Below are 27,746 nucleotides of genomic sequence, written 5' to 3'. Positions count from 1 at the left end.
CACTGGCCTAGGAAGTGCCTCTGAAGGCCCCAGGATTTCTATCTTTCTCAGAAGATGCACTGCTTGCTGATGGCTTGCTTGAGGGCCAGAACAGAGAAAAAAGTGAGTCATTTGCTTTTATAATGTAAAATAAAACCCAAAACATGTTGCAAATTTCTTGACACAGCTGCAGGAATCCTGGCACTAGGCTTGCTGTCAGGGCTGTGGGAGCACAGCCCAGGGAGCAGAGCTCATCCCTGAAGGATGCAGGAGGAGCAGACATTGCTGGATATTAAAAAGCTTCCCTAATAGGCTGTGTGCAGCTCGGGGCCCAGCAAGCTCTTCTTCTAGAAATGCATCAAAATGGTTTGCAGCAAAATATGTGTGGCTGTTTTGGTGTACTGGTCTTCATGGGCAGGGGAAAGAGCAGTGACATGGGTGAAGGCATGAGCTGAGCCAGTGAGCTGCTTGAGGAGGATATCACGGGTCTGTGCACAGCATTCTGCAGATAAACGGCTGCTGATGGCAGCCTGTGGTGAAAGTCACTGCTGGCTTCTTTGCAACATTGCTTAATTGGATACACCTTCAGTTTTAGGGAATAAGCATTTCCTGTGATGCTATTTTGGTATCAAATTTACCAGCAGTCTCTTTGAAGTGGGGTTACGACGAAGCACTGATCTCATTAGCTAATTGTGCTTGCTAGTCAATGGTTATCTATTTCACAGCCAAATTACAATGGTTAGCCAACGAGTGCTTTCAGTTCCCCCTGGTTTTCAATACTGTGACTGCAAAGGAGGGAACAGAATAGCCGATGAAGCTGTTAAAGTTCACTCTTGATGCTGCCTATGCCTTGTAGTGAGCTGTGGCCTTAGGCTGCAAGTTGGCAGGGCTCATCTGGAAGCAGTCATTGAAGCATTTTAATATGAAAAATTAACCCTTTGGCTCAAGAGCAGCCACATTTTTCTGGTCTAGTATGTTTCCACTAAATAATCACTAAATCAAGCACCATTTGCAAAGTATACAGACACGACATGCTCAGCACCAATCGCCTGCGGTGCTGCTGCTATTACAGCACAATGGTGTTTGTCCTGGATTGATATGGTGCCTTTTCCCTTCTCAGACCCCCTAGCAGTGTCTCTCTCAGTAGAGGAAGCAAGGACAGCTTTGATCTTTTGCAGAAGTAAGATGCTGAAGGACAGCTTCTCCAGCAGCCCCTTCTGCTGCACATTCAATGATCCCAGACCATAGAGGCTTGTCTGTCTTCTTGCAGTTTTCCCATATAGGTCTATGCAAAAGCCTAATTCTAGCCAAAGATGACCTAATTCTTTTTAATTGCCAGCAGAAGCTTTGTTATTCCAGGGAAGCTGTAATTGGTAGATGCAAACAGAAAAGCAAACACATTGCAAAGAAACGTGCTGCTTCTCATGCACTTCTGGGAAGCTCAGAAATGCACATCCCTGTGCCGCGTCTGTTAGTAGCTTTGTTTGTTTGTGGGTTTTGAGAAAATCATGCTTTGATACAGTTTTTGAGCTTCAACACAGCCAAGTGAGAACCCCAAATGCTCTCTGTGCTGCAGCCCCCTCCCGAAGCTTCCTGCCCTTGTGCTGTTTCACAGGGGATGGATCCAACACCTGAGTGTTCAAATCAACCTCTGGCGTTCCTGCAGGCTTCCTGCAGGCTGCAGGAGTGTGCTCACAAGAACGGGGCAGTCCTTTGCAGCCCTCCTACGAGGCATGATGAAACAGGCAGCAAACTCCTGGAAACCCCCTTCCTGTCTCTAGAAAAGTTTCAGCATTTGATACGGTTTGCACTCACCTTCTTGGCACTCCCATCAGCCAGACAGCAAGCACAGGGACTGTGGGCAGTGGACTCCAGCCCCAGAGCAGGTGGTGCTGAGCAGCCTTGGGAAGCCAGGCTGTGTCCAGTCACAGAGCTGCCCCATGGAGCAGGGAGGCTGGACACGGCAGGCCCTGCCACACCACCCTGCTCCAACCAACACCACCAATACCTGCTGGCTTTTCTCTGCTCAGGGCTTGCACTCCTCCAGGTCTTTGTGCTTAGAACCGGAAGTCAGCTAAGAGCTGTCAGAAAAGTAATTAAAATCACGTGACATTTCGCTGCTTCTGGGACTGTGGAAGACTCACATTTTGTTTTTCTTTTTTCCCCCAGCATGTCAGAGGATTCAGGTTTGTTTTTTTTTCCTTCTTCAAAGCACGTAAGAGTCAAACACCCGCTCACCCGTTTATTTACCTCCCACTTGATTACTGCCAGCTCGGGTGGCCAAACAAAACAATTCAGAGCTTCTGCCATCAGCTTTGCTTCCACCTTTGACTCCTTTAACAAGGGTCTTACAACGTCTGCCCTTACAGCGCATGTTCTTATACAATGACAAATGAGGAATGAGTCAGGTGCAGAGTATGACAGTAGGTGTCAGAAGAGCAGCTTCTGTAGGCGCTCTGTATACAGTGCAAGCTTCATCCACTTCACACACCCATAATTTAAACAGTAATTAGAAATTCTAAATAATCTCTCCCTAGGCACTGGCTAATCTTCATTAAACATCTGAATACCAGCGACTAAAACTGGGTCAGCTCCTTGGTGGTGCCTCCTGTGGGAGGAAGGAGCCGTGGCTGGAGGGGAGGAACTGCTGGGAGAATTCAGTCTGTGGCACGCGGAAGGTCACAGCCCCACAGAAGGCCAAGACCTCCTCTGCTGATGAACAGCATCTACTGTGCCTCTCCTGCTCCAGGCAACCAAACCCACCCAGCCAAGCTACTCAGCCTCATCCTTTAAACAGACACGAAAAAGATGTTCTCAGACGAGGGGGCGCGCCTTCAGGGAAACTGTCTGTGTACAGAGGCCCTTTCCATCCCGACTTCATTCATTCACTGCTTTGCCACAATGGCTTCAACATCAGAGCTGGAAGTGGCTCCCAGGTGAATTAAATCATGTTATGCTAATGCAGTGCTGATGTGGTTTGCAGTAAATAATTATACAAAGAGAAAACATTGTTCAGCTTGGCATATTAGTTTATAAAAAAAAATTGGCAGCCAGAGAAAGCAGAAACTAGGCGTGCCCACTGGAAGATGAGGAGGATTAACGTGCATTTGCACACATCTCTGCTAATAAGATTACACAGATGTGGCTATGAATTGCTTCTGTTCACCACCCATCTGTAGCTTTCTGAGCTCTTCAGAACATCTCTGCAGAACAGAGACCCTGCTTACAGAGCGGGGAACGTGTATAAAACATTTTTTAATGAGGAGCTGGCTCCAAGTAAGTCAGGGCAGCACTGGGATGAAAAGTTTGCACAGCTATCAAAATACAGAACAGGACTTCCTTCACCTTTCCCCATTCTCATTTCCCCCAGATTGTCTCTGTAGGACAAAGCACATTAGCAGGTAACAGGTGCAGGTAGCCTTAGCAGGCTGACAGGGCTGTGAGCAAAAGACTCTGCATGTGCACGATGGAAGGTGAAGGCTCATCAACCTGCTCAGTGTGGGTCTGACCCTTCAGGAGCCTGCATTGTGGAGAAGCCAAGGAACCTGGCCACGGGGGAGACTTCATCTGCATGTGCAGCATAGATTCAACGAGGCATATTCATACCCCTAAGAAATAAGCTGAGGAGCAAAAGATTTTTGAGAAGAAAGACAACACAAACACATTTGCTCTACAAAACCCCATTCAGCCCACCCAGCCCAGCAGAGCGCTTGTACAGCATGGCTTTTCTTGGCACCAGAGCAAGTGAGGGAGACAAAAAGCCACGCACAGCACTGCTGCAGCTTCCCATCTAGAGGGCAGGCTGCCACAGAGCACAGAAGCCGAGACACAGACCTGGGCAGACTCTGCTTGCTTTCAGGGCTGTCAGACAGCATTTCTATGAGGAAAGGTGGCTCCTTGCACTCCACAGAGACAGAAAGACTTTCTTATTTAACCAAAAAACAAACTTTATTTTGATACATTAAAAAATCTATACATTTCTTAGACTAAAATACAGTTTTGCATCAGTATTCTGGCACAATGTCAGTTTACACAGAAAATCTAAGATTAGATCAGCACTGTTATATTTCCCTTCTCTTCCTGCGTTCACAGCTTGCAGTATAAAACATTTCTAGTTCTCAGACAACAATAAGCAGTCTCACATTTATTTTTCCCATTCCAAAAGGAGGTGGCATTCCACTGGAAAAATGGAGCAGTTGTTAATTTATTTTAGTTGAATGTACATTATTCAACCAGTCCAGGGGTTTAACTTCCCTGTTAGAACTGTGAGTGAAAGAGGATGAAAAACTCTTTTACATGAAGCTTTGATGGGCTATGACAACACAAGAATTTTTTTGAGTACTGTCAAGCCTTTAACATTTGTTTGGAAGATTTTCCTTTTTCCTTACCACAGTTACTGTAACCAGCAACACAATCCAAAGTATAAAAATAATTCCTTTCCGTAAGACTGTACTTTTCTTGCTCTGAAGAGCAAAATAAAAGCAGGGCACAGGGGACATTGCTGTGAGATGTCTGTGAAATGGAACGTGAATTTTCTTTACTATGAAGATTCTGTGAACTATTTTCTACCTGTGAAACTCTGCTCTCCACGGCTCCACTGGCCTCCGGCATTTGCTCCCTGGCCTATATCAGAAACAAAACAAACTTTTGTTGTGTTCTTCCTCCTCTCCCCCTCCACACAGATGACCCCACAGCTGTTTTTCTAAGGAGACACTCTACAGCTTGAGCAGGGACGGATCCATCCAGTACCAACACCGGAGCACACACAGTACTTATTTTAAAGATAAAAATCATGAGTTTCACAGGGACTCCAGTCAGTGCTCAGCTTTCACTGGATTTCAGGAGTCTTCAGCTTCACAATCACACTAGACCTTTCTGAAGTGGTCGTTACCTGCCCATATTTCAGTGAAGCAAGAGGGGAGAGGTGGCACACTTCAGGAGTGGTGACCACCACTGCTACCGTAGTACTTCGGAGGTGCCAGAGGTGTCTCTGGAACTTCAGGCTAATTCTGCAGTTACCTATTACTTTAGCTCAAAATTCTTGCACCTTTGATTCTGGAGGGAGCCCTACAATTTTCCAGATAATTACCAAATGCTTAAAACACCAAATTGTGCTTCAGTATATTCACATATCACGTGATGGCCTCAGTGAGACAAGGGAGTAGAATGTGATGGAGTTTCTTACTTTTCTGTAGTTCTGGTTTAGCTGATTTCTCTCAAATGAATGCCAAGTATTTTAGCCTCCCAATGGATATTTTAGATGTATTCATGCTACCTATTATCCCTGGAAATATTCTCATAATCCTAATGTCCCTAAAGAGCTTTGGCTTGGTTGCATCAGCTTGCAAACACTGCAAGATACCTCGCAGTTCCATCCCAGACCAGAAATTTTGCCTTCTGTGTATGACCCACATCACAAGAGATAAAACTCGTATCTTCTCTCATCTCTCTAAATATCAAAAAAAAAAAAATAATAATCTTGAGAACAGTATTTGCTACAGAGCACAAGAAATATAAAGTTACTAATCTCCATTATCTCTCTTGTAATGTGATGGAATTAACAGCAGAGGTGAAAACAGTTGGAAGAGCACTGAAAAAATTTGATATTTGGAGTAAACTTCCATTGTCCCAACAAAAAGCCGAGCGCAAGAAATGCTTCACGTAAGTCTGTTGGGTTTTGTTCCGTGAAACAGTATTTGTTTCCATGGAGGGGAAGGAGTTTCCTCCTTTGGGAAGGAGCTATATTTTTTCACAAAGATGAAACAGAACTTCAGTAGTGACAATGTGACACACAAGCTGTTCAAGAAACAACGGGCTTGAGATTCAGTAAACAGTATCTGCACAGGCAAAGCCATGATTTACAAAACTGGGATGCGCACCGTTAGGTATCTACTTTTAAACTCTAACGTTCCTTAAAATGACTGTGCGATGTCCAGTACATCATGTAATATGCATTCAGAACCAAATGATCACTGGATGGTGATGACGAGTATATGTCTGCTACATGCATTTATTCTGACTCTGTAACATACATTCATAGAATACATCGTAACTACTCAGAGCAAACCACTAAAGTGCAGGCCCTGAGGGCACATTAAATATGTTGTCTTCAGCGCAGGCTGCTCAGTTGCCAGGACGCTGATACAGACAGGGCTCATTTCTGCTTTACATCCCCATTTTGTGCTGAAAGAGTAAGAGTCAGCATATCCTGCTCCCTCCCTAAAGGGAGCACTGCGGAGCAGACTCATCGCCTACTCTGAAAAAAGCCCTTTCAGAAAGAAGTAACCACCCTGAGAAGGTGCTGTACAGAAATGTGGGAAGTGAGTCTTGGGTTAACATTTAGGTAAGTGGACCAGGGGGCTGGGCTTGGCTGGAACAGAGATAATTTTCTTTACAGGAGCCCATATGGTACTGTTTTAGATCTGTGATCAGAGCAGCGCTGGTAGCACACAGTGTACAAACCCACTGCTGAGCGGTGCTCCCATAGGGTCATGGCCTTCTCTGTCTCTCCCTTCCTGCAGAGAAGGCTGGGGGTGGGCAAGGGCTGAGAGGGGACACAGCTAGGAAAGCTGGCCCAGACTACACAAAAAATACTCTGTGCCATGGAATATTACACTCAAATTTAAAAAAAAAAAAAAAAACACAAAAAAACAGTGGGAGGGAGAGAGTCTTCCAAAGCAGCCATTATTCAGAGATTGACTGGGCATCAGTCTGCTGGTGGGACGTGGTGAGCGAGCGATTGCCTTTGCAACACTTGGTTGATGATGTTTTTTCTCCCCTTTGATTTTTTCCCATTATTTAATGAGCTGTCTTTACCACAACCCATATTCTGATTCTTCCCCAGTCTTCCTGGAAAGGAAGGCACAAAAGGAGCAGGGGCTTACCTGGCAGGCAGGGTAAACCCCACAACAGTATGGACTTGGTCTTCCACTTGATGGTTTTCCACCATTCTAGGACATGCTTCCTTATACTGAACATCCTTGTCTTACTACACCAAGCTAAGGCCACACGTAAAACCGAATCTTGTTTTTGGCAGGTGGGAGTACAAACACAAGCTCATGGAAGGCTGAAGATACAGTTCTAAATTGGCCATACATGTGCTGACTTTAGCTGCAAAGCAGCTCTGGAATTGTTAAAGTAATGCATTTCACTCCTTATCACAGCAAGCACAGTGATGGAGTGGTATCGCACACACAAAAAGAATCTCAGAATTTCAGCTCTGCACCTACTCCCCCTCCCACTCAGTCCAGGTGATATCATTGCCTTGGGAAGGTGAGAAGGCACAGGCTAAGTTTGGTGGGACAGGGGGAGCTGACACTTAGCCGCTTGGTACTCCTTCACTGAAAGAGCAATACAGAAATGAGAGCTAAAAGAACAACTAGGATTCTTTAGGGTTGAAAGAATCAAAGGGTTGGAAAGAACCTCATCTAGTTCAAACCTCTGCCAAAGCAACAATAACACGTTGCTCAGCCTCCAAATAAGACAGAGGATAACAAAATGAAAATAATTAAACAATTAAAAGAACAGCAAGCTTTTTTCCTTTGGAGCCTAGCTGATTAGAGGCTATGTGCCAGACTGCCTGCAGAAACCAAATGCTGGGAACCAGTAACTGCACTGGCTCATATCACCAGTCCTCAAGCACTGCTTGGTTCAGCGGGCTTTCCAAGCAGATTATTTCTGTATCTCCTCCTCCTGCAGATTTATTCACAGTGCACCACACTCTAAGTGGCGCAGACTGCTTTCCACAAGGCAGTCCATATACTGATGGCAAAACGAGTATTTAATCCATCTTAATTGGAAGTCTCCAGCACCTTTACTACAACTACGGATTTACATTTCAAGTGTTCTCCACCACTCCCTTAAAGGGGGAGGAAAGCAGAGTTTAGGCTTGTCCTGAAAAGTTTTTTTAGACTCCAGTCTTCTATTTATCTCCTTGCACAAGACCACGCTGGAAGAGGATAGCTTACAGTCTGGTTGCAATTCTCCTTAAAGAACATTTAAAAGCTTTGAAGGGCCACTGGAAAGCCTGCATGTTGATGGAATGCAGTTTGGCATGACTGAAAAGCTCAGCGTGCCAGATACACACAAGAATGGTGCATATGATTTTATTAAGAACTCTGTAATGATATAGGTTTGTCACTTAAACTTTACAGCTACCCATAGAAAAGTGTTGCCTGTATCTCTTAAACACCATGTAAATAAATCAAATTTGTTCTTAAAACAGGATAAACTGCTATAAAAATGGTGCACAGTCAAGTCATACAAAAATACAAAATTTGTTTCCAATTGCAGTTCTAGTTGCGATCGCAGAGAAAAGCTCCCACTTCCAGTGAGCAGAGAGCACAAACTTGCAGAACTTGTGACGGCAGATAATTGTTGTAAAAATGAGCAGAATCCAAGGCTTTGATCAAAGCACCTCCAATAATTTCCAACAAGACGGAAATTACAGTTCTCTGGAAGCAACTGGGTATGTGAGAAGTCTCTTAGCCTTGGAATCCAGTTTCTAGGATTCACATGAGCCAGTTTTCGAATTTCTGTTGCTAAACCCCACTGATCTACACAGACAACAGTGTTCAGTGCAATTGCAGCTTTAGCAACCAGCTTTAACAGCAGGAATGCTTCCTCTCCACAAGCTTAAGGCTGTTACAGGGCTTCTTTTAGATAGCCTGACTTCTAGCTCACATTGAGAGGCCTCACCAGTCAGTGCTCTAGTCTGAACCCTAGGCTGAAGTTCTAGTTCAATTAACACACACATACACACAAATGTATCTCACAACTTCACTACTTTAGAGAGCCCTCCTGATGTCAGAGGAGCTGATGTGGTTTGGTTAAATAAGTGTCTAGTGCTTTCAAGACTGGTTAATTCTGTCCTCCCATCTCCCCAGCAGTTACCACCTCTAAACATATTTTGATTTTCTTTTCATACAGTTTGCTTTCTGTGATATGGAAACAGTAAGTCTTTTTAATAGGTTTACTGAAAGAAAACTAAACAAGTGTAAGTATCAAATGATTTCTAGAAGCAAAGGTGAAACATTTCACTATTGCCAAAAGGTAAGAGCACTGATTAGTTACATGACACTCTATTTTTTAGATGTCTGATCCTCTGAGAGGAAGCACAGAGAACAGCTTACTCTTTAAACCATAAGTACAACTGAGTTTCTTTAACTAGACATACCTCTTCACTCCATTGCAAAGCTTCCACAGAAGGGCTTTTCTCTTTCAAAAGGTTTTCTTGAATGGAGTGATCAAACCATTGAGGCATTATTTATTTGTACAGAGCTTATATTTAGTGCAATAAGTTTAAAAATTCTGCTCTGCAGTATTAACTTTACATTAACAAAAATAGTTTTCTTAAAAAAATTGTAACAAAAGGACTATATAGCATTGACAGATCATGAATTCTTAGCAAATACACTTTTAACCATTCACCAGCACATCAGGCTGAACAAAATATTAGCATTCATATCTGGTGAACTTCCAGACTGAAAGAAATGCAATTATCTCAGAACCATACTACTACTGCTTTTTCTTTTTTTTTCTTTTTTTTAAATAAAAACAAAACAAAACACGTTCTCTTATCATTATTCGATGACTTCAAATAACTATCCCAGGCAGTTACACTTCCAAAGAAACGTACCTCTGCCCTTTCCTGTTTCAACCACCTGCTACAGTACATAGAAATATGGGTGAAACAATAGGCAAGGAACGGTCCCTTACACATCCCAAACCTCTCTGACATCAAATGAAATGAACTACAGAGTACTTGTTTGTACAGTATGACAGTTCATTTCTCCTTCCATCCTCAGCATGTTTACATCAAGTCATGAATTAATCATGAGTATGACTAAGACTGAGCTTTAACAACCTGTTCTTTGAATTGCTCATATGGAGAATCTATGTCCCTAAAGGAGCACTGTTGACGTTTGAAGGAGGCTACTGAATCTGGGGCAGGGTGGGGGGGGAGGAATTGGTAAGAGGGTAAGTAGGGTAAAACATGAAGTAAATTGCATATAAAAATCATTATTCCCCATTTTCTAGTTTCTGCTGAATAGGAGATGCAAGGGCTCCCACACATGTGAATACCTGAGGAGTCGGTTATTGTGATATCTGATACTGATAAACAAAATTGGGCCCTGCCAGGGCCGTAGAATAAAATGACTGCTTACAAACCAGTTAGAACTGAAGAAACTCACACTAAAACTACCTTTTAGAAAGCTAAATTCAATACTGTTCTTGATTTGAAGATTTTGCTTATGTGTAGCTGTCCTAACTTTAATGCAGATTTACACAAACTAAACAAAAAACTCTCAGCAGATTAGCCATGTCATTGGAAATCTGTCTCGAAACCCAATCATCATTAAAATTATCTTTACAATGATTCCTCCTCCAGATTGTGAAATATCAAGCCGATAAGAATCAACATTTCTGTGACTACAATGAATAAATTTTAAAAAATGGAACAATGATAAAGCTGCTTGTAAAAGCCACCCGTATGAAAAGAGTACATGTTTCACAAAAATAATTGTTAAAAAAAGTATTAAATCCCTGTTCCTTTTCTCTGATTTTGGCTGATTATTTATATATATATATATATATTTATATATATATATATGTATATATATATTGTTTTGGAATGTCAATGGGTTCCAATATGGCTGGCTAGTTTCAAGATGAACTTGCTCCAGAGGCCTAGAAAACAAAGTCATACAGTATAGTCTTAGACAAATGCCATAGGTCAAGGAGAAACTGAGTCAAAAGGGTCACTGGAAACCACAAAGAAAGTAGAGAAAGGTTTTCCTGGCAGTCTCTTTGGAGACCGAATGTTCTAAATGTTTCCTCACCTCTGGTATCTATCTATCTAAAATACAAACGCCTTTAGGGTGCTCCACTTTTAGAACTGTCACACCTAGAAAGTAACCATTTCGAGAAAACTGAGGCAAAATACTAAAGATTATTTGTTAGAATTTTTTTTGTTTGTTTTGAAGAAAAATTAACCTGATTTTGAAACATCCAATTTTGGGGCTACAGGTGCTAGAGTTACAGAACAGACCTATTAATGATCCTAATCCGACATACCTGAAACCTTTATCGGTGCTTTGGTGCAAGGTATCAGAGACTTCCCAGATGTAATAACTGCCACTACCTATGCTGTGCACAGCCCTTGTCAGGAAGTCGGGACTTAATATTTATCTTATTCATCTGGGTTTAACACCCCAACATGGATACCTCTTGAGAAAACAAGGCCCCATCCATTCCAAACAAGACTATCAAATGAGCACCAGAAATGGGAGTAATTCAGCACATGACACTCAAGAGCTCAGCATCTTCTACAGCAGTTCTGATCACTGCCAGGCTCAGTTGCCTAGAGTCATGTTTCTACTAGAACAAAAAAGATGCTTGACTTGCCAGTACTTCCTTTGCCTTTTTACGAGGGGAATGGATATAAGCTTTCATAATGAAGCTTTAGGTGTCAAGTACAGGTCAGAGTACTGGTCTGTGCAAGCAGTGAGGAAAGCATAAGCAGAAAACCACTTAATCTCTAATTCAAACTACTGATTCACATGAACATAAAATTTTTGAAGGATAATATTTGTAAATGCGACTAGAGGGTCTGCAAACCCAATTTTCAATCATTTTAATGGCAGCTTCATTGTTAGATCACTTTGGAAATCCTAACGTAAGTGTCTGAACAGCTAGAATTACTCCCTGAAGGAAACAGTAAACGAGCACAGAATTTGTTTTTAAAATGTACAGACACAGAAGCATTTAGGCGTAAGCAAATCTAGAAACTGGTATGCTATAATGAAATAGCAAAACACGCAAAGCTACACATCTATCAATTCTACAGCAGGAACTCATTCCAGCTAGGTCAGAAAGTGCTCATGCAACATGGCCTCAGGTATATAACTAAAAAAATTCTAGTTATTAGCATACACCTATTCGGATCCCATTAGATTAACAGACTGTCCACTTGGTGAAGAACTGAGTTAGGCCCCTCTGAGAAATTAATGATTGAAGATGACTGTATTTCACAAAGTCATACTGCATGATGACAAGTCATACCTTGCCCAGCCTGGCTTTCCATCGTATGCTCTCAGTTCTCCACCTTCCAAACTGATCCACCTATCTGTTACTTGTACCATGTAAGGCTGTTCCTTATTCCAGGCTACTGAGACATGCAATGCCTTCCTAATAGGCACATCATAAGTAAGACAGGCTGCGGAAGCATAGATGATGCACTGTTCACTGTCTGCATATTTGACAGTGTGAGATGGAAAGAGCACACAAAGAGACAAGCAACATAAGTAGTTGGCAATAAAAACAAACAACTGGGAGAAATGTCATTTGAGCAGGTTGAAAGGAATTACTGTACACAATCCCTTGGCACTCTATAAAATAATTTGGTGACAGCTTTAAATGCCTGGTTCTACTTTGCAACAATGGATGTGCTCAGTAGTATTCCTCAGGCTTTTACAGTGTTTGTAAAACAAAAATAGCTTATTTCAAGAATGGAAAGCAGATTGAAGTCAGAATAGTCAAACAAATTCCAGAGTCATATTATTTTGAAAATTCTCAGAAGTTAAGATTATCTGTATACCTCACAGCATTCACTATTAAGCCTGATGAAACAATACTGCATGTTTCATATGACACAGTTCCTTTCATCTTACTTTTACAGGAGATGGTCTCAGCTGTGACAAAAACTCTGCCATCCAGGTGATAGGCAAGCTCACAAACAGAAAAAGCAGAACGTCTTGAGTGATACAGAGAACAAAAACTTCTCCTGAAGAAGTGCAGTCAGTAAAGACAAAGAGGGAGAGGAAGTAAAAGTGAAACTCTTGGAGGATGGCCACCTCCTCATCTGCACCTACCATTGGTTTTAGCTCTCTGCCCTCAGCTCCACCTCCCCGGCCAGCTTCTCTCATAGATTTCCTACTATTCTCCACAAATTCCTGAAAAACAGCAGTAACGTGAAAAGTGCTTTCTCAGAGCAGACTTCAAATATCTAATCTAAATACAAAACTTCAGAGATGTAACTGCTCAGAAAGTCAGTGCAACTTCCTTCTTCCACTTCTTTGGAGTAAAATTGTTCATAAAGTATCAAAAGAGCCACCACACGGTTCTCCACCATCAAATTCTGAAGAAACAATCATGTGTCATGGGGTGCCATAACAACTTCTGTAATGTCCACAAAGTTCCCCTTTTTTTGGGGAAGGAAGGTAGGAGGGCAATTGTCACAAAACTAAATTGCAGTTACTAAATCCTGTCCTAAGAATTAAGTGCAATGGCAGAACACCATTAAAGAGACGGACTTGGAGATAATTACTTGCGAAGTCTTGTTTATTTTCCTGACTTCCCTGAAAGCACATTCTTTAAATTTTCCCCAATCAAAACTACTTACTCAAAGATGAACTGAGGTGCTTTTCATCTATTTTCTCCTCTTAAAGGCAAGCACTCAGTATCAAATTTCAGTAAACTTTCACTACTAGCACTTTGTGATACCGACTGCTGACTAGCGAAAACTGCAATGTTTTTGTGATTGATCTTCGCTGTCTTCTTAGACAGCATGCTGCATTTTACTGCTCTGTACTAAAGTGCAAGTCATCAGATAGCGCTCCCTTTTACCATATACCCTAAATTCTGTAGTGTTTTACCAGCAATTAATGTTAAATTCTTGGCACAACTTTCCAAAAAGTTAGTCAGAAAAAAAAATTACACTAAGAAATCACAAGTGTCATCCTCAAGTGATCCTCATCCTCAACCACAAGTGTCAGCCTACATCTGGGGGTGAAAAGGGCCACTTAAAGTGGTAAAACATTATCAAGAAATAAATCATCTACTCATCAACAAACTGAACAATTTGAGAGGCAGAATTTTTGTGTCTCATTCTCCAGGTAGACTGAACAGGGAATAAGACAGAACAACAAAAACTGAACTGCGCAAAGGGTCTTGACATAGAATCTAGGCTCCTGCACAAAACATAAAACCAGTAGCTTTTATGCAAGACATATTTCAAGTTGCTGTCCATTTGAAAAGAAAAACTTCAATGTGGTCACTAACTGTATATGAGGTAGAATATTCTGATGTTTATTTTCTTCCACGTCACAAGGGAGGTCCTTTTTAGGAAAGAACAACTAGCAAATCTTTCCAGACTGTTTTGCTGCCTTCTCTTCTGCACTGCATCATTTACAAGAAATGATACCCAAAGGTATGATTCTGTATGAGGGCTGCTCATCTAGCTGATGGCAAGTTTAAGTCAGCATTGATAACTGCAAATCAGTTGCAGGCCTTACTACTTATCTAATGCTTATCACAGCACTCCTGGCTGATCAAGTCATGAATAAGACAGTGAGGTAATCTAAATTAAAAAAAAAAAAATAAATTATACCCAGCTAGTGTATTCATTGCACTCTCAAGACATCCACCTTATGGAACTATATGCTTTGACTCAGAGAGCTATGTGAACTTACCATGAGAACTTTGTCCATGTAGAATTCCCTCCCAGGGCTTCCATCATTGTATTTTGTATCGATGGCAAAACACAAGAAAAGGACATCAACAACCATTTCATAAATGGAAAGGAAGCAGTGAGCAACCAGGAACGCAAAGAGGCAGACAATTATGAGAGGCAGCACCCAGGTAGTGTAATCTCGTTGATAATTCAGCAACATAATCCCGGCCAAACCTGTACTGCAGACAATCAGGACCTGAAGTGGAAAACATAAATCATCAAAAGGCTTTTATCATTACTATTGTCATAGTTCAAGTTACGCTTTCTTTGCTTTGCCAAACCCATAACTAGAGGTTGCAGATGCTAGCAATGATAGCATCTTTAGACCACTGACTCCCCATCTCTCTGAATAGAAATGACGTTTTATTTGTTAGCCCAGCAAATGAAAATCAAAATAGTTTCAAACACATCCTTCAATACACAAGGTATTTTTCAGGTCCAATTACATTTATATCCAACTGGTAATAGTTCTAGTATTACAGAACATTCTTACAACAAAAGAACATTACTCTTACAATTATTAATAAAAGACAGAACCAGATGTTACAGAACAACATAGGTGCAACTGTGCCTGGTTTTGGTTTGTTTGTCTTGGGGGGGGGAGTGAAGCTGGGGGCAATAGCATGGTTTTTACTTTGCTGTAGGAATTAACTTAGCCAAAACATCTTCCAAGTTTGTCTTTACTGACTTGACTCCATACAGAGAAAAGAGATCAGAATTGGAAATGATCAGATTTGACTATAGGTCAGATTAGAATGGTTTTACTGTACAAAATGTGCATCATATGTTTCTGTAAAACTACGGAGGTATTTCCTTAGATATCAGCTTCATCTTTCAGAATAACAACTGTTGTGGATACTCAACATTTTTAACATTTATGAACCTTTTATTACGAACTGCAGCTGAAACTCAAACTGAAGAATAAGTCAGCTTAACTGTATCATGAAAACACAGGGCTGGATTGTAGAGGAGATGGAGTGGAAACCTAGCACTGTTCAGTTGATACTATTTTTAACAAACTGCACCGTTCATTTTAACATTTCTGTTACTGGTGTATTTCTCTAATAATCTTAAAAGAGATCCTTTACAGGAGATGTTCTCTAACACATTTCAGACTCCTCCACAAAACTGCATTATGTATTTTACGATCCCTAGAGCATTTATATTTTCATTATATATTTACTTCTCCACACATCTCATTGATTTAGTTACTGGATTAAAGCTCAGTGCGCTGAAGTCTGATTTAACAGAAGAAGAAGAATTGTAATAAGGAAAACAGTTCAACTAGTGGGAAAATGTCAGGTGATTTAAGTGGACAAGTATCAAATTCTAGTAAATAATGGCAATTATTTGCTATAACACCATCAGTAATTAAAACCTCAGAAAGCTAGTAATTTACTGGATTACAGATCTCTATCACAAAATCGTTCAGGTTGGAAAATATGTCCCACATCAAGTCCAACCATCAACCCATCACCATTACACACACTAAATCATGTTCATTAGTGCCACACCTACATGGTCTTGAATACCTCAAGAGAAGGTGACTCCAATACCTCCCTATGCAGCGTGTTCAAACACCTCCCCATTCTTTCTGAGAAGTTTTTCATAATACTCAACCTGCATCTTCCATGGCAAAACTGAAGGCCATTCCTTCTCATCAGGATTCTGTTATCTGGGTGAAGAAGCTGACTTCCACCTCTCTACAATCTCCTTTCAAATCACTGCACAGAGCATTAATGTCTCCCAGAAGCCTCCTCTTCTCCAATCTAAACAATCCCAGTTCCCTCAACTAATTCTCCTGAGACATGGCCTTCAGACACTTCATTGCTCTTCTCTGGACATGCTTCAGAGCCTCAATGCCCCTCTTGTATAGGGGGACCCAAAACTAAACATGCTACTTCAGGTACGGTCTGACAAGCACCAAGTACAGGGGAGTTCCTAGAGAGACAAAAGGCTGACTGATCACAGGAATTATTCTAGTCTACTTCATTTCTCAGAGTATAAGTAACTTTGTTGCTTAAACGAACAGTTCTTAATTGCATACTCCCATACTGCCTTCCAGTGCAATTTTGTCAAAAATGGCGATCGACAAAGTGCCAACTTTCAAAAAAACCACAAGAGCAGAATTCAGAAGAAATGCCTCATTTCCTTAAGATTTTACATTTCTAACTACAAAAACACACACACCCTCAGAATTTCTGGCCACACTTCGCCTGACTCCCTAAAAATGTATTCATGCAAAAGCTCATAATTCAGCCATTTCTACTTGACCTAAGCATATCATCTGCTTACCTACCCTAATTTAGGACAGCTCATTCTGTACATGGTGTAGATGCAATAAAGTGAGAAGTAAAAAAAAAGGAATTTTAAAACACTTTCTATCTGAGGTACAAGTCAATGCTAAGGAAAGCTTGCCAAGACATACCTTTCCAAGGAACAACATAAAATCCCCAACAGTGTTTATGGCAGCCACTCGCAAAGCATTCTCCACTAGAATAACAAAGGCATCCTTTGCTGAGGTGCAGAAGTTGGTGCTGTTGATAGCTGTGGCTGTGTATGCATTCTGTGAAGAAGATAGAGAAGATTTACTTAATGAAAGATCTTTCAAAAGGGGAATAGGAGAAGGAGTAAAAAATTGGGAAAATGGGGAAAATTGAATGCTTTTCAATCGTGTAAACATGAAATATTAAACCCAAAAAAGGTTCAGTCCCTTGTCATAGCAAACATTTTTAAAATCAGATGTAGCCTTACAGAGGACTTAGAGAAGGTCACCTCCAACCCCTAAATAAATCCATCTGATCTAATGTAAAGATATACAAACTTTGCAAAGATCAATACTGGCTTTCACCTTTGCAATGTAAACAAAGACTAATGTAATCCTTGTATTTTAATTTCAGTAACAAAGACAAGATTTGAGTACCATTGTCCAGTTCAGCTTCAAAGTACAACACATTATGTGTCAGCCTAATATTACATTCTACGAATCATATAAATCATCATTACTTTACATAAAACTTGAATACTGAAAATCTTACCTGATTTAAATAGGTCAGGCACTTTTCTAGACACCAAAGACAGCAGATGCAGGCTTTAAGCATACAGCGAGCACAAGCATTTTCCTAGGAAAGCACAGAATGTAGGTAAGCAAAGTAAAAAGACAGTAAAAAGAGCAGATCTTAAGAAAATAATATTACTTCATGTTTCAAGTAACTCATAATTAACTTGTTAACTCAAGCAGTTACTCTCAGTCTTATGGTCCTTGAAAGACCAAATATTTCAAAATTACACTTTCAGCCTCCACAGTAAGTTTAACTAAATTATCTGCAAACACATCTGGCTTTGAGTTTCAGAAAGGATATGGAATCTATTTCTCTTACTTTTCCTTTGAGTTGTGTATGAATATACATAAGAATCATTCGTGGTATCTTCACTAATGTGATAATGAAAGACCCCTTTGCAACTGTTCCTAGATGGTAACAGACAAGGCGGTTAACAGACGCCAGGATAGGAGCAAATGGCAGATTCCTTTTCTCCCTGTTGAAAAGAGAAAAAGAACGACATAGAATAATCAACATGCATTTAATGTCATCCTACAGAACTGCTACCAATTCCCAACAGGCTGGCTGCAAAAGGAATTTCCTACCCACCTTCTAGTTGTGACTGTATATTGTTCACTCCACATAAAACACGGATAGTTTGTGCAAGTCACAATTTCGGATGTCTAATTTACCTATCATATCCTCAAGTAACCACGTATTAAAAAAACAAAGAGTTCCCATCTCAAGAGAAAACTATTTTCATGCAAGCTTCATTCAAAAAGGTCAAGAAATAGTCTTCATCATATGAAAATAACTTCTGTGCAACTTCACCATGAAACGTTAATAACTAAACAGGTTTTCCCTGTATTTTCTCCCAAATAACGTTTAGAGCTCAGGTGAGGGAAGTCAAATCCCTCTTTGGACACAATCACATGAAATTTAAGGCCTGAACCCTACACGCAGGCAACCAGATCACTACCTCCTTGTCAAGTAAATCTAACTGAATGATGACTATCACATACGATGTTGAGATCTACTGTTGCCCGAGTTGCAAGAACTCTTTCCTGCTAAGGTGAATGAATAGCAAACATATCTAAAACATTCTTCCACATATATTTGCTGTGGAAATATCTTCATGCCCTTTACTTAATACCAAGTCATTTTTCAATTTAGAATTATACTTCAAAATTCAAGAAAGACTAATAGTATGGAATAAAATTCCTATTAAGGAATGACAGTTTCACTTGAAAGTAAAATCATACACTTTCAGGTGATGGCAAATACATAAATCAACAAAGGAAATGAAACACAAGCATTGTCAACCTGCATCAGTGCAAAATTTTACTCTGTACATTCATAGTTCTTTACTTTTTACAACCCTGCAGCGTCCGATAACAACTTCTCAGATGTATTTCACTGGTATACTGGAGGACATCATCATTAATAAGTATAGTCTCTGTCACCACAGTAAATTAATTTACTTGCCTTACATTTGATATATTTTAAAGAGACTAGGGCAGATAAGAAATCAAATGTAGTTCAGGTAACAGTCACAACTAAAAAAAGACAAACTAAACATTTGTGATTATGCACTTCAAACAATATCTGTATGATTATTTGAAAACTCGTTAAAATAAAAATTAGACTTTTCATAGCATATCACAAGAATAAAGTAGGGTTGATGGATATCCCTTACAGTTTTTCTTAATCATATCCTTCACATGAAAAGCTTGCTTAATTAAATCAATACTGCTAAATACTGTGTCAACACCCTTTATTCATGCTGCTCTTTAGCCAAAGAACCTGCATTATACTGTCTTGAAAAGGCCAAGAAAATGTGAAGGTTCATTCCTGAATAATGATGTGCATTTTTTTATTTTACTTTTACAAAAGTGATAAACAGATAATTAGAATCGTTGATTCTTTTCCTTAACAAAAATACTGCAACAGTTCTGCTCCACATACCAAAACACAGTACTTCAGATTGTTGAAATACCATTTTTTTTCTCATGAAATACTAATAACACATCTGATATCAGGTTGTTTTTTTTTTGTTTTTTTTGTTTGTTTGTTTGTTTTCTGTTGTTGGTTTGGTTTCCAGGAAAAAAAAGTGGATCCTAAATGGCTTAAACAAGAAAATCTTCGCTTATTTTGTGTACATTTTGGCACCCTTAACTTCAGAAAAGCCTTCAAACACTAAAGACAAAACTCTAAAGCTAGGATGAAATTATCTGGACAAGCCTGTGATTATGAAATTAGTCTTATCTCTGTGAAACCAAATTCTAATGCCTGAAGATTGTTAAAAAACACTGCTTAAGCACTACTAAGCATTACTATTGCTTTCTTGAGCAGCCAGCAGACACATGCAGAATAGCCAGGGTAATGTTCTAATACCCAGCTGAGGACACGCAGTGAAATAAGAAGTTTTAACGCATACATATTTAGTATCACTTTAATATTTGTACATAATTTTGTGAGCATCTACATGTAAATAATGAATCCATTAATACCCTGAGCAATCTGAAGTAAGAAAGACTAATGAAAGCCATTTTAAAGGCCATTATTTTGCAATTAAAAATAATAACAACAAAATGCTGCCAGTAGCTTTTCAGTCTCTGTTGAGCTTATGAGCAATAGCATTAGTACTAAAGATAGCCTTCTAGGCGCATTCTTTTCTGCTAGTCCATCACCCATGTTTTCACAATGTGCACATGTTGCAAGGTAGATAATCCTAAACACCAGAATATCATCCATAACCAGCAAAACATGTTATTATAAAACTTCACATGATATAAAACAGGTTAATACAATTCAACCACCCTCCAGCTTTCAGGCAGGCAGGAAGTGTTCTCCCCAAAAGCTCTCTCTTTCATTATTTCTCTTAATTGTGTTTCTAGGCTGCTCACCATAAAGCTAAGTTTATCCTTACCTTGTGAAATAGTACGTGACAACAGCTCCTGCTACTGTCATCTGCTGACAGGCTAGGATAAACTCACTGATCCAGATGAGTCCTACTACATGGTACCACCACATGTACTTCAGGGGGCCTGTCATCCGAAACTCAACAAATCCTTCTTCATTTGGGACAGGATTACCTAGAAATTAAGAAGAAAGAATCAGTAATTAGCTGTTCGTAACCATTCGGAGAGGAGCCACCCTAAATTCTACTCATGCTACTAGGTGTCAGATTTAGGAAAACAGTTCATAAAAAAGACATACCTTTTGAGACAATCAGTATAACAGCAGTTGAAAAAATACACTAACATTGATAATATGCATAATATTCAAAATGCTACAACATTATTATTTTTTCATTTAGCCACACAGTGAAAACTTGCAAGACCAACCAGACCTACCAAGTACCAATAAAAATAATTTTATTATATTTTCATTCTTGATTTGTCTGTTTTATTCTTGATATAATTTACACAGTGATCGTTACAGAAATAGCTCTATGATCTGAAACACTGATACACTTGGATTAGCAGTAATTTTCAAATTCTACAGTTTTGGTGATGAATTACGGCCTTTACTGTCCACAATTCACTGCAAACTAAAACAAGCATCTTCCATTTTAAAAGCATTTGCTAGGCTTCTCTACTGAAGTAACTAAGACTTGAACCTCTAAGACTGACTAATTCTAGGAGCTCTTGACAAGACCATATCACGAACAAAGATCTCGTCTATGCTCTTACAACAGGCAGAAATTCAGAGTACACTAGCTTCTCTCAGAACAACATGTACAAACAGAAGAAAAATCTAAGAATATTTCACTAATAATCTGGAAAATACTAACACTTCCAGTGTACTTACGTTTTGGAGACAGCAAATGCATGCAATGGCCCTTACATTACCATCTCTTCAAAACATATGAAAGCTGGCTTAAATATAGTATGTTTTTCAAAATAAGCCTGGGAGCTGTTTACCTGTAGTACCAAGGAAGAGTAGGACTGTGGTCCAATATGTCCAGAAGAGGATAAGCACAAAGAATGTCCAAAATGGCTGGAAGACTAGCAGTGGCAGGTGAATAAAGACCTTGCCGGCCACATGGAACAAGGCAATTGTGAGAGCTACTCGTTTGCGCATAATTAACATTATCAAAAGCAAGATAACCTAGAAAAAGAAGTTTTACAAATCACATTTTAGAGAACTCAAAAATAAGCAAGCAAATACTTTGCACAGTTGGGATATTTAAACAAAGAAAAATTAACATATGTACTATTTTGCGAGCACAAGATCAAAATGTAAAGTCTGGATCAGCTTCTTTTGGTGAGAAATTATTTTCCAAATTACATATTTAGGGAATTCTAATCTCAAATTATTTCTTTGGAATCATCATCAGCTACAGGCTTACAAGAGTATGCCAGATTTCACCCTCAGTTACGCTGTTATAGCAATGAATTTAGCAAGATTGGAAGATTTAACAAAGAAAACAATTTAACATTCATTTTTGGACACTGTATGGTGGACTTGTCATGTAAATTAGTCAAACATTGACAATTTTTAGTTGCGAGGTCAATGATTCTGAGTGAATAACATGCCTGAGAGAACACACACTGATTTAGTAGTGTTAATATTTCAGAATCACAGAATGGCTTGGGTTGGAAGGGACCTTAAAGATCATCTAGTTCCAAACCCTCTTCCATAGGCAGGGTTACAAACTACTAAATCAGGCACTAGATAATATTGATCAGGGCCCCATCCAACCTGGTGGCTTTGAGTACCTCAAGGGATGGGACATCCACAACTTCACTGGGCAGCTTGTGCCAGCACTTTCAAAAAGATCCTTGTGTAAGTGGAAGAAATTTGGGAACAAGTGATTTCAGAAATATGAGCAGACTTTTAAATAAACTGAAATTGCAAAGTACCTCTGAACTGGGAGCCTAACAAAAATCCTGTAAGTGAAACTGGACTGGGAGGTTCATATTCATGGGAGGTCTCTGTGGACATCTTAGAGTACAACAGAACAGATGCAGAGTTAAGAGCTCCCTCCTGATACAAGAACATATTACAGAACAATGCTAAGAAGGAAAAAAAGACATTGCAGCAGAACTTGTAGTAGAAATAAACATTTAAAGCTTGCGAGATATAAACCTCACACCTGAATAAACAAACAGAAAGGTCAGACAAGAAAATCATTTGATAACTAGAAAAACATACTGTGAAGACAGTAGCTGAAATGGCATAGATCAGGAGAGCCTGACGATTTTCTTTGGCTATTTGAGTCTCAACAGCACTGGCAGACATTCGTTCTTTAGCATAGAGCCACCACAGGACTCCCGTTCCACCTGTTTTAGAAGAGAAAAACAGAAGTCACATTAAAGATGCTCTTTCTGTGACACAGTCACATCTAGTACCAAAGCAACTAAGAAGTTTATTTTTTCAAGTCTGGTCTGAAACAGAAGATTCAATGAAACAAATGGATAACCCAATACGAATCTGTAGAATCACAGAATCCTATGAGTTGGAAGAGATCCTTTAAGATAATCTACAGCTAGATCACGTTCTCAGAGCCCCATTCAGCCTGACCTTGAATGTCTCCAGGGACGACAGAGCATCCACCACCTCTCTGGGCAACTTACACCAGTGTCTTATCAGTCTTATCATAAATAACTTCTTTATATCCAGTCTGAATCTCCCCTTTTCATTTGAAACCAGTTCTCCTTGTCCTGTCACCGCACATCCTGATGAAGAGCCTGTCCCCTTCTTTCTTACAGTCTCCCATTTGATACTGAAAGGCTGCTACCTGGTCTCTTCAGAGCCTTCTCTTCTTTGTGCTGAATAGATTCAGCCTGTTCTTGTAGAGGAGGAGATCCATCTCTTGGATCATTTCTTGTGGCCCTCCCCTGGATGTATTCCAACTGGTCCATGTCTCACCTGTACTAAGGACTGCACATTTGGATCCAGTACTCCAGGTGAGGTCTCATCAGAGCAGAGGGGCAGGATCACTCTCTTGCTTCGGTGACCACACTTCTTTTGGAACAGCCCAGGATACAGCTGGCTTTCTAGGCTGCAAGGGCACACTGCTGGCTCACGTCCAGCTGCCACCCACCTCTACCCCCAAGTCCTCTTCAGCAGGACTGTGTGCTGTCTTTACATCCTCCAGCTCGTAGTGACAGTGGAGAGTTATTGTAACCCAGGTGCAAGACCTTTCACTTCAAAGGATGGAGAAATGCTCAATTCTCCTCCTTTTCTGTCTTCTCAATTTGATACACTCTTTCCAGAATCTCATCCCACTGTGCCCGCTTAAAAGATCTACAGCTTTTTATGTTTTAGAGTGAAAGTGTGTGATGCAACTAATTCATAGGAAACTCTAGGAGTTAGGTAACAGCAATCATTAGACAGACAACAGAGGAAGTAAAAGTGAAGAAAGGAAAGAAAGAGCAATAGAAGAAAGGCTGAAATTATATGACAAGATGTATGCAAAGATTCAGGAGGGGAAACCAAGAGGGAACTTTCGGTAAGGATGCAAAATATCAAAGGGAAAAAGAAGAACCTATAATCTCTGGGAAGATCTACAGAGAAATAAAGGAACAGTCTTGACCCTGAAAACAGCACCTCAGATTAATGACAGAGCTACATGTGCATCAAGACATTGTCTTTCAGGCACTGCAAAAACATCACTGAAAAGTACTGTGGTTTAAATAGAACAAAAGGCCAGGAGGCCAATACAATATGATACCTTCTTCTAACCACTGTTATGAAAACCTAGCCTTTAAACCAGTACTTCAATTGCATATTTTACCTGTCTTTCAAGTTAGAATTTTTTTAAATACAGGATTCCAGCCTCTCAATGAACTAACCTTTGCAGCTGGTTTTTTTTTTTTTTTTTCCTCTCATAGTATTCTTTCCTGTTATTCCTTGTTAATCATCTCCATAAGCTTATCTGGAGATCAAACTGACTTTGCTAAAGGTACTCTACTGAGCTCTAAACCAGAGGGTGCTCTTTTGGCATCTCATAAGCATACATCAAATAAAGAATAAGCAGAGTATTTCAGAGAGAATACGTCCTTTTTCAGTCTCTGTGATGGCTGCAATTTTTAAGAACATTGTAACAGTAAGTTACAGTAAGATAAGTTATTAAGTTCTTTCATTCAGTCTGGTTACCCAAGAATCATAGAACATCTTGAATTGGAAGGGACTCATAAGGACCTTCCAAGGAAGCTGTAATTGGTAGATGTAAACACAAATGCTCACACAGCAAAAAAATGTGCTGCTGCCACTTCTTCAATAAAAGGGGGCACGGGTAATGTCACGGGAACCATTTGAGTTTTCCCACAGTCCACCTCTGAAGAAGCTGTCTGTGTTCTGGCCACATCCGCATCCCACTGTACTGCTCATTGCTTATTACATATGGCCTCCTTACTGCCTTTCTAGAACCACAGAACATTCTGAGCTAGAAGGGACACTCAAGGATTAAATTAAACCTCCTGCTTCACAAAGCGCCACCCAAAACTCAAACCCTATGTCTCAGAGCACTGTCCAAACGCCCTTTGAACTCTGACACTGGGGCAATGCCCACCGCCCTCTGGTGCAGACCCTTTCCCTGACGCAGCTCCATGCCGTTCCCCCGGCCCTGTCACCGTCACACAGAGCAGAGCTCAGTGCTGCCCCTCGCTCCCTGTGAGGAGCTGCAGCGGCCATGGAGGGCTGCCCTCAGCTCCTCTGCTCTGCACTGAAGCACCTGCCCTCCACACATAGCCCGTCCTCACAGCCCTCCTTCGGATGCTAATAGCTTTATGTCCTTGTACTGCAGCACCCAACCTGCACGCAGTGCTGTAGGTGAGGCTGCACAGCACAGAGCAGAGGGGGCAGCCGCTCCCCTTGCCCAGTGGCAGCGCTGGGCCTGCTGCACCCCGAGGTACAGTTGGCCCTTTGGGCTCCACGGCACACTGCTGTCTCATGTTCAGCTTGTTGTCAGACAGAACCCTGCAATCCCTTTCCTCTGGGGCTGCTCTATGCTTCTTGTTCTCAACTTGTACATATAACCAGGGCTGCTCCACCACAAGTGAAGAATCCAGCACTTGCTCTTGTTGAACTTCATGCAGTTGCTGACAGGCCAGCCCACCAACCTGCCAAGATCTCTCTGCAAGGCCTCCCTGCGTTTGAGGAATTCCACAGCTCCTCTCAATTTGGTGTCATCTGCATTACTTAGTATGCACTTGCATCCTGAATCCAGGACATTTTAAAAAAAACATTATAGGAACTCTGAGCCCTGTGGAACCTTACCTACCCTACCTTACATTTACTGCAACACTCTCAGTGGAACCTGTCAGCCAGTCAGTTCATTCACTGTATTATCCTTTTGTCAAGCTGGATATTTTGTCTAGAAGAACTCCGTGAGAAACAGTTTTGAAAGTTTTGCTGAAATCCCAAAAGCTTATACCAACTGGCTTTAATGATCACATCCTGCTGGGCAAATCACTATCAGTTTTAATTACTACATAGGTATTCTTACATTCTCCTAAAGACAGTTTTTAAACTCTATGTTTACTAAATGCTTTATTTTTGCTGTCTTCAAAGATAGAGTTTCTTATTAATTTTTACTTTGAAGTAAAGAAAATATATAATAACGCTTGCGAAGAAAATATATATGTATTTTTTTCTCTCTTCTGTGGTAAGAGTCCTTGGGATCAGTAAGCAGAAAAAAAAAAGCGATGGTCTGCTTTTTTTTTCTTTTCCGATCCCTTTCTAATACAAATTGAAAATCACACTGCTAGTACTTTGTAATTCAGTGGCTTTTTTCTTGTTCCTCCCTTATATTCATCTGTCTATACATCACACATCTGTTGCTATTACAAATATAGAATATAACCTTCATAGAAGATAATGCAGACTAAGAATCATTTTGTATAGGACAATCTTTGGTTATGCTCAAGATGTCATGGCTGGTTCTACTTCATACATTACCTAGGTCACACAGGACTTCCTAGGTCAATGGAAATAGGATTTGATTAGAAATTACAGAAAACCATCCTTGCTTCCTCTCTTTAAGGACAGGCCTAAAATAGCCCGTAGGAGGACTGAAGGATATCATGAATGTGTCACGGTGATATGGACAAATCTATGTCCTGAGATACCCTGAGGCCACATAAACAACATCTGCCCTTTGATTCCCAAAAGCCTGAGTACACCCAATGGGTTGGTATGCTATCAACATATCCAGATCAGCTTGCTGATATGACTGCAAAGTTAAGCAAAAGGCAGCGGTTAGGACTGCACAGTGAGGCTGAAAAGAAGCTTGCTTGCCAAGCAAGAAGTGCAGAAAATCCCTATGGAGCAACATGCTATCTGAGAGTGTACTGCAATTACAAGGAGGTCAAATGAAAGCTGAACAAAAAGGAATAGCTCCAAAATAAAAGCAGCATTTTGCTAGTCTGTAGACATAGAAAACAAATAAAAGAACAGGGCACCTAAAAACTTAAGAGATGAACGCAACTTACCAAGTGATCCCAGAATGACAAGAATTGTTAAAATCCAGACAAGCACTCTTGAAATGTACCTGATTATAACCATCAAAATCATGGACAACACTGAAAAAAAAAAAAAAGAAAAAAGATGAATGAGATAAGCAGAGCAATTATTTCAAGTAGGAATAGCGTTTCTAATTCTTCCTCTGCACTAAGATCAGACTGCCTTCAAAATAATTTTTAGGCAGATTTATTTTCTGCATCTTACAGACTCACTGCACAGACAGTTAAGGAAATCAGGCACCTCTACATCTCCTGCTTTGGTGCTGCTGATTAAAACAAAAGAGAGCATAAGTACATGTACATGGTACACTACATACAAAACATAATGCGTACGTATAGACAGATGTATTTAGACAATGACATAACAGACAGCAAGACATGTTAGTACTCGAGTCTAGTAACATGAGCACGCCTCCTCAAGAATACAACTTTGTGCTTATTTTCAACATTCAAAATGAGTTGTTTAACAAGCTCTGCTCATACAGTTCCACTGTCATTCAGGAACTACATATTAAAAAGACATCTTCAGTGTCAGCCATCTATAATTTAGGGAGTAGTGGACATTTCCACATACCTATTTGTACACAATAATAAGCTACTAAAAACAGGCTTAGAGAATCACACTATCTAACCAATTATTTCAAAATAAATTAACTATGAAAATATAAAAAAAGTGGAAATTATCACACAGTTTTCCCTTTCAAGTTAAAACTAACTGTATGTGAAACACTGTACAAACTT

At 40.2% G+C, this 27,746-nt stretch overlaps 1 protein-coding gene across 3 annotated transcripts in view; it reads right to left on the bottom strand.

Moving 5' to 3' along the window:
- The window catches only part of SLC44A1 (solute carrier family 44 member 1), a 77,429-nt gene that overhangs the window by 5,797 nt on the left and 43,886 nt on the right, over positions 1–27,746 (bottom strand). The window contains exons 7-16 of one of the 3 annotated variants that reach the window (XM_052700704.1): positions 26,976–27,065; positions 22,693–22,820; positions 21,459–21,645; positions 20,462–20,627; positions 17,872–18,028; positions 17,530–17,613; positions 16,920–17,057; positions 14,451–14,687; positions 12,852–12,932; positions 8,071–10,668 (exon numbers count right to left, since the gene is read on the bottom strand). In XM_052700704.1, coding sequence (XP_052556664.1) covers positions 10,645–10,668; positions 12,852–12,932; positions 14,451–14,687; positions 16,920–17,057; positions 17,530–17,613; positions 17,872–18,028; positions 20,462–20,627; positions 21,459–21,645; positions 22,693–22,820; positions 26,976–27,065 — 1,292 coding nt within the window. In that variant the 3' untranslated portion in view covers positions 8,071–10,644. The other 2 variants (XM_052700703.1, XM_052700702.1) reach the window with 2 other exon arrangements.

The sequence above is a fragment of the Tympanuchus pallidicinctus genome, unplaced genomic scaffold, assembly GCF_026119805.1.
Source record: "Tympanuchus pallidicinctus isolate F22 unplaced genomic scaffold, pur_lepc_1.0 scaffold4, whole genome shotgun sequence".
In the NCBI taxonomy this organism is placed as follows: domain Eukaryota; kingdom Metazoa; phylum Chordata; class Aves; order Galliformes; family Phasianidae; genus Tympanuchus; species Tympanuchus pallidicinctus.
This window is presented reverse-complemented; position numbering and strand designations above follow the sequence as displayed.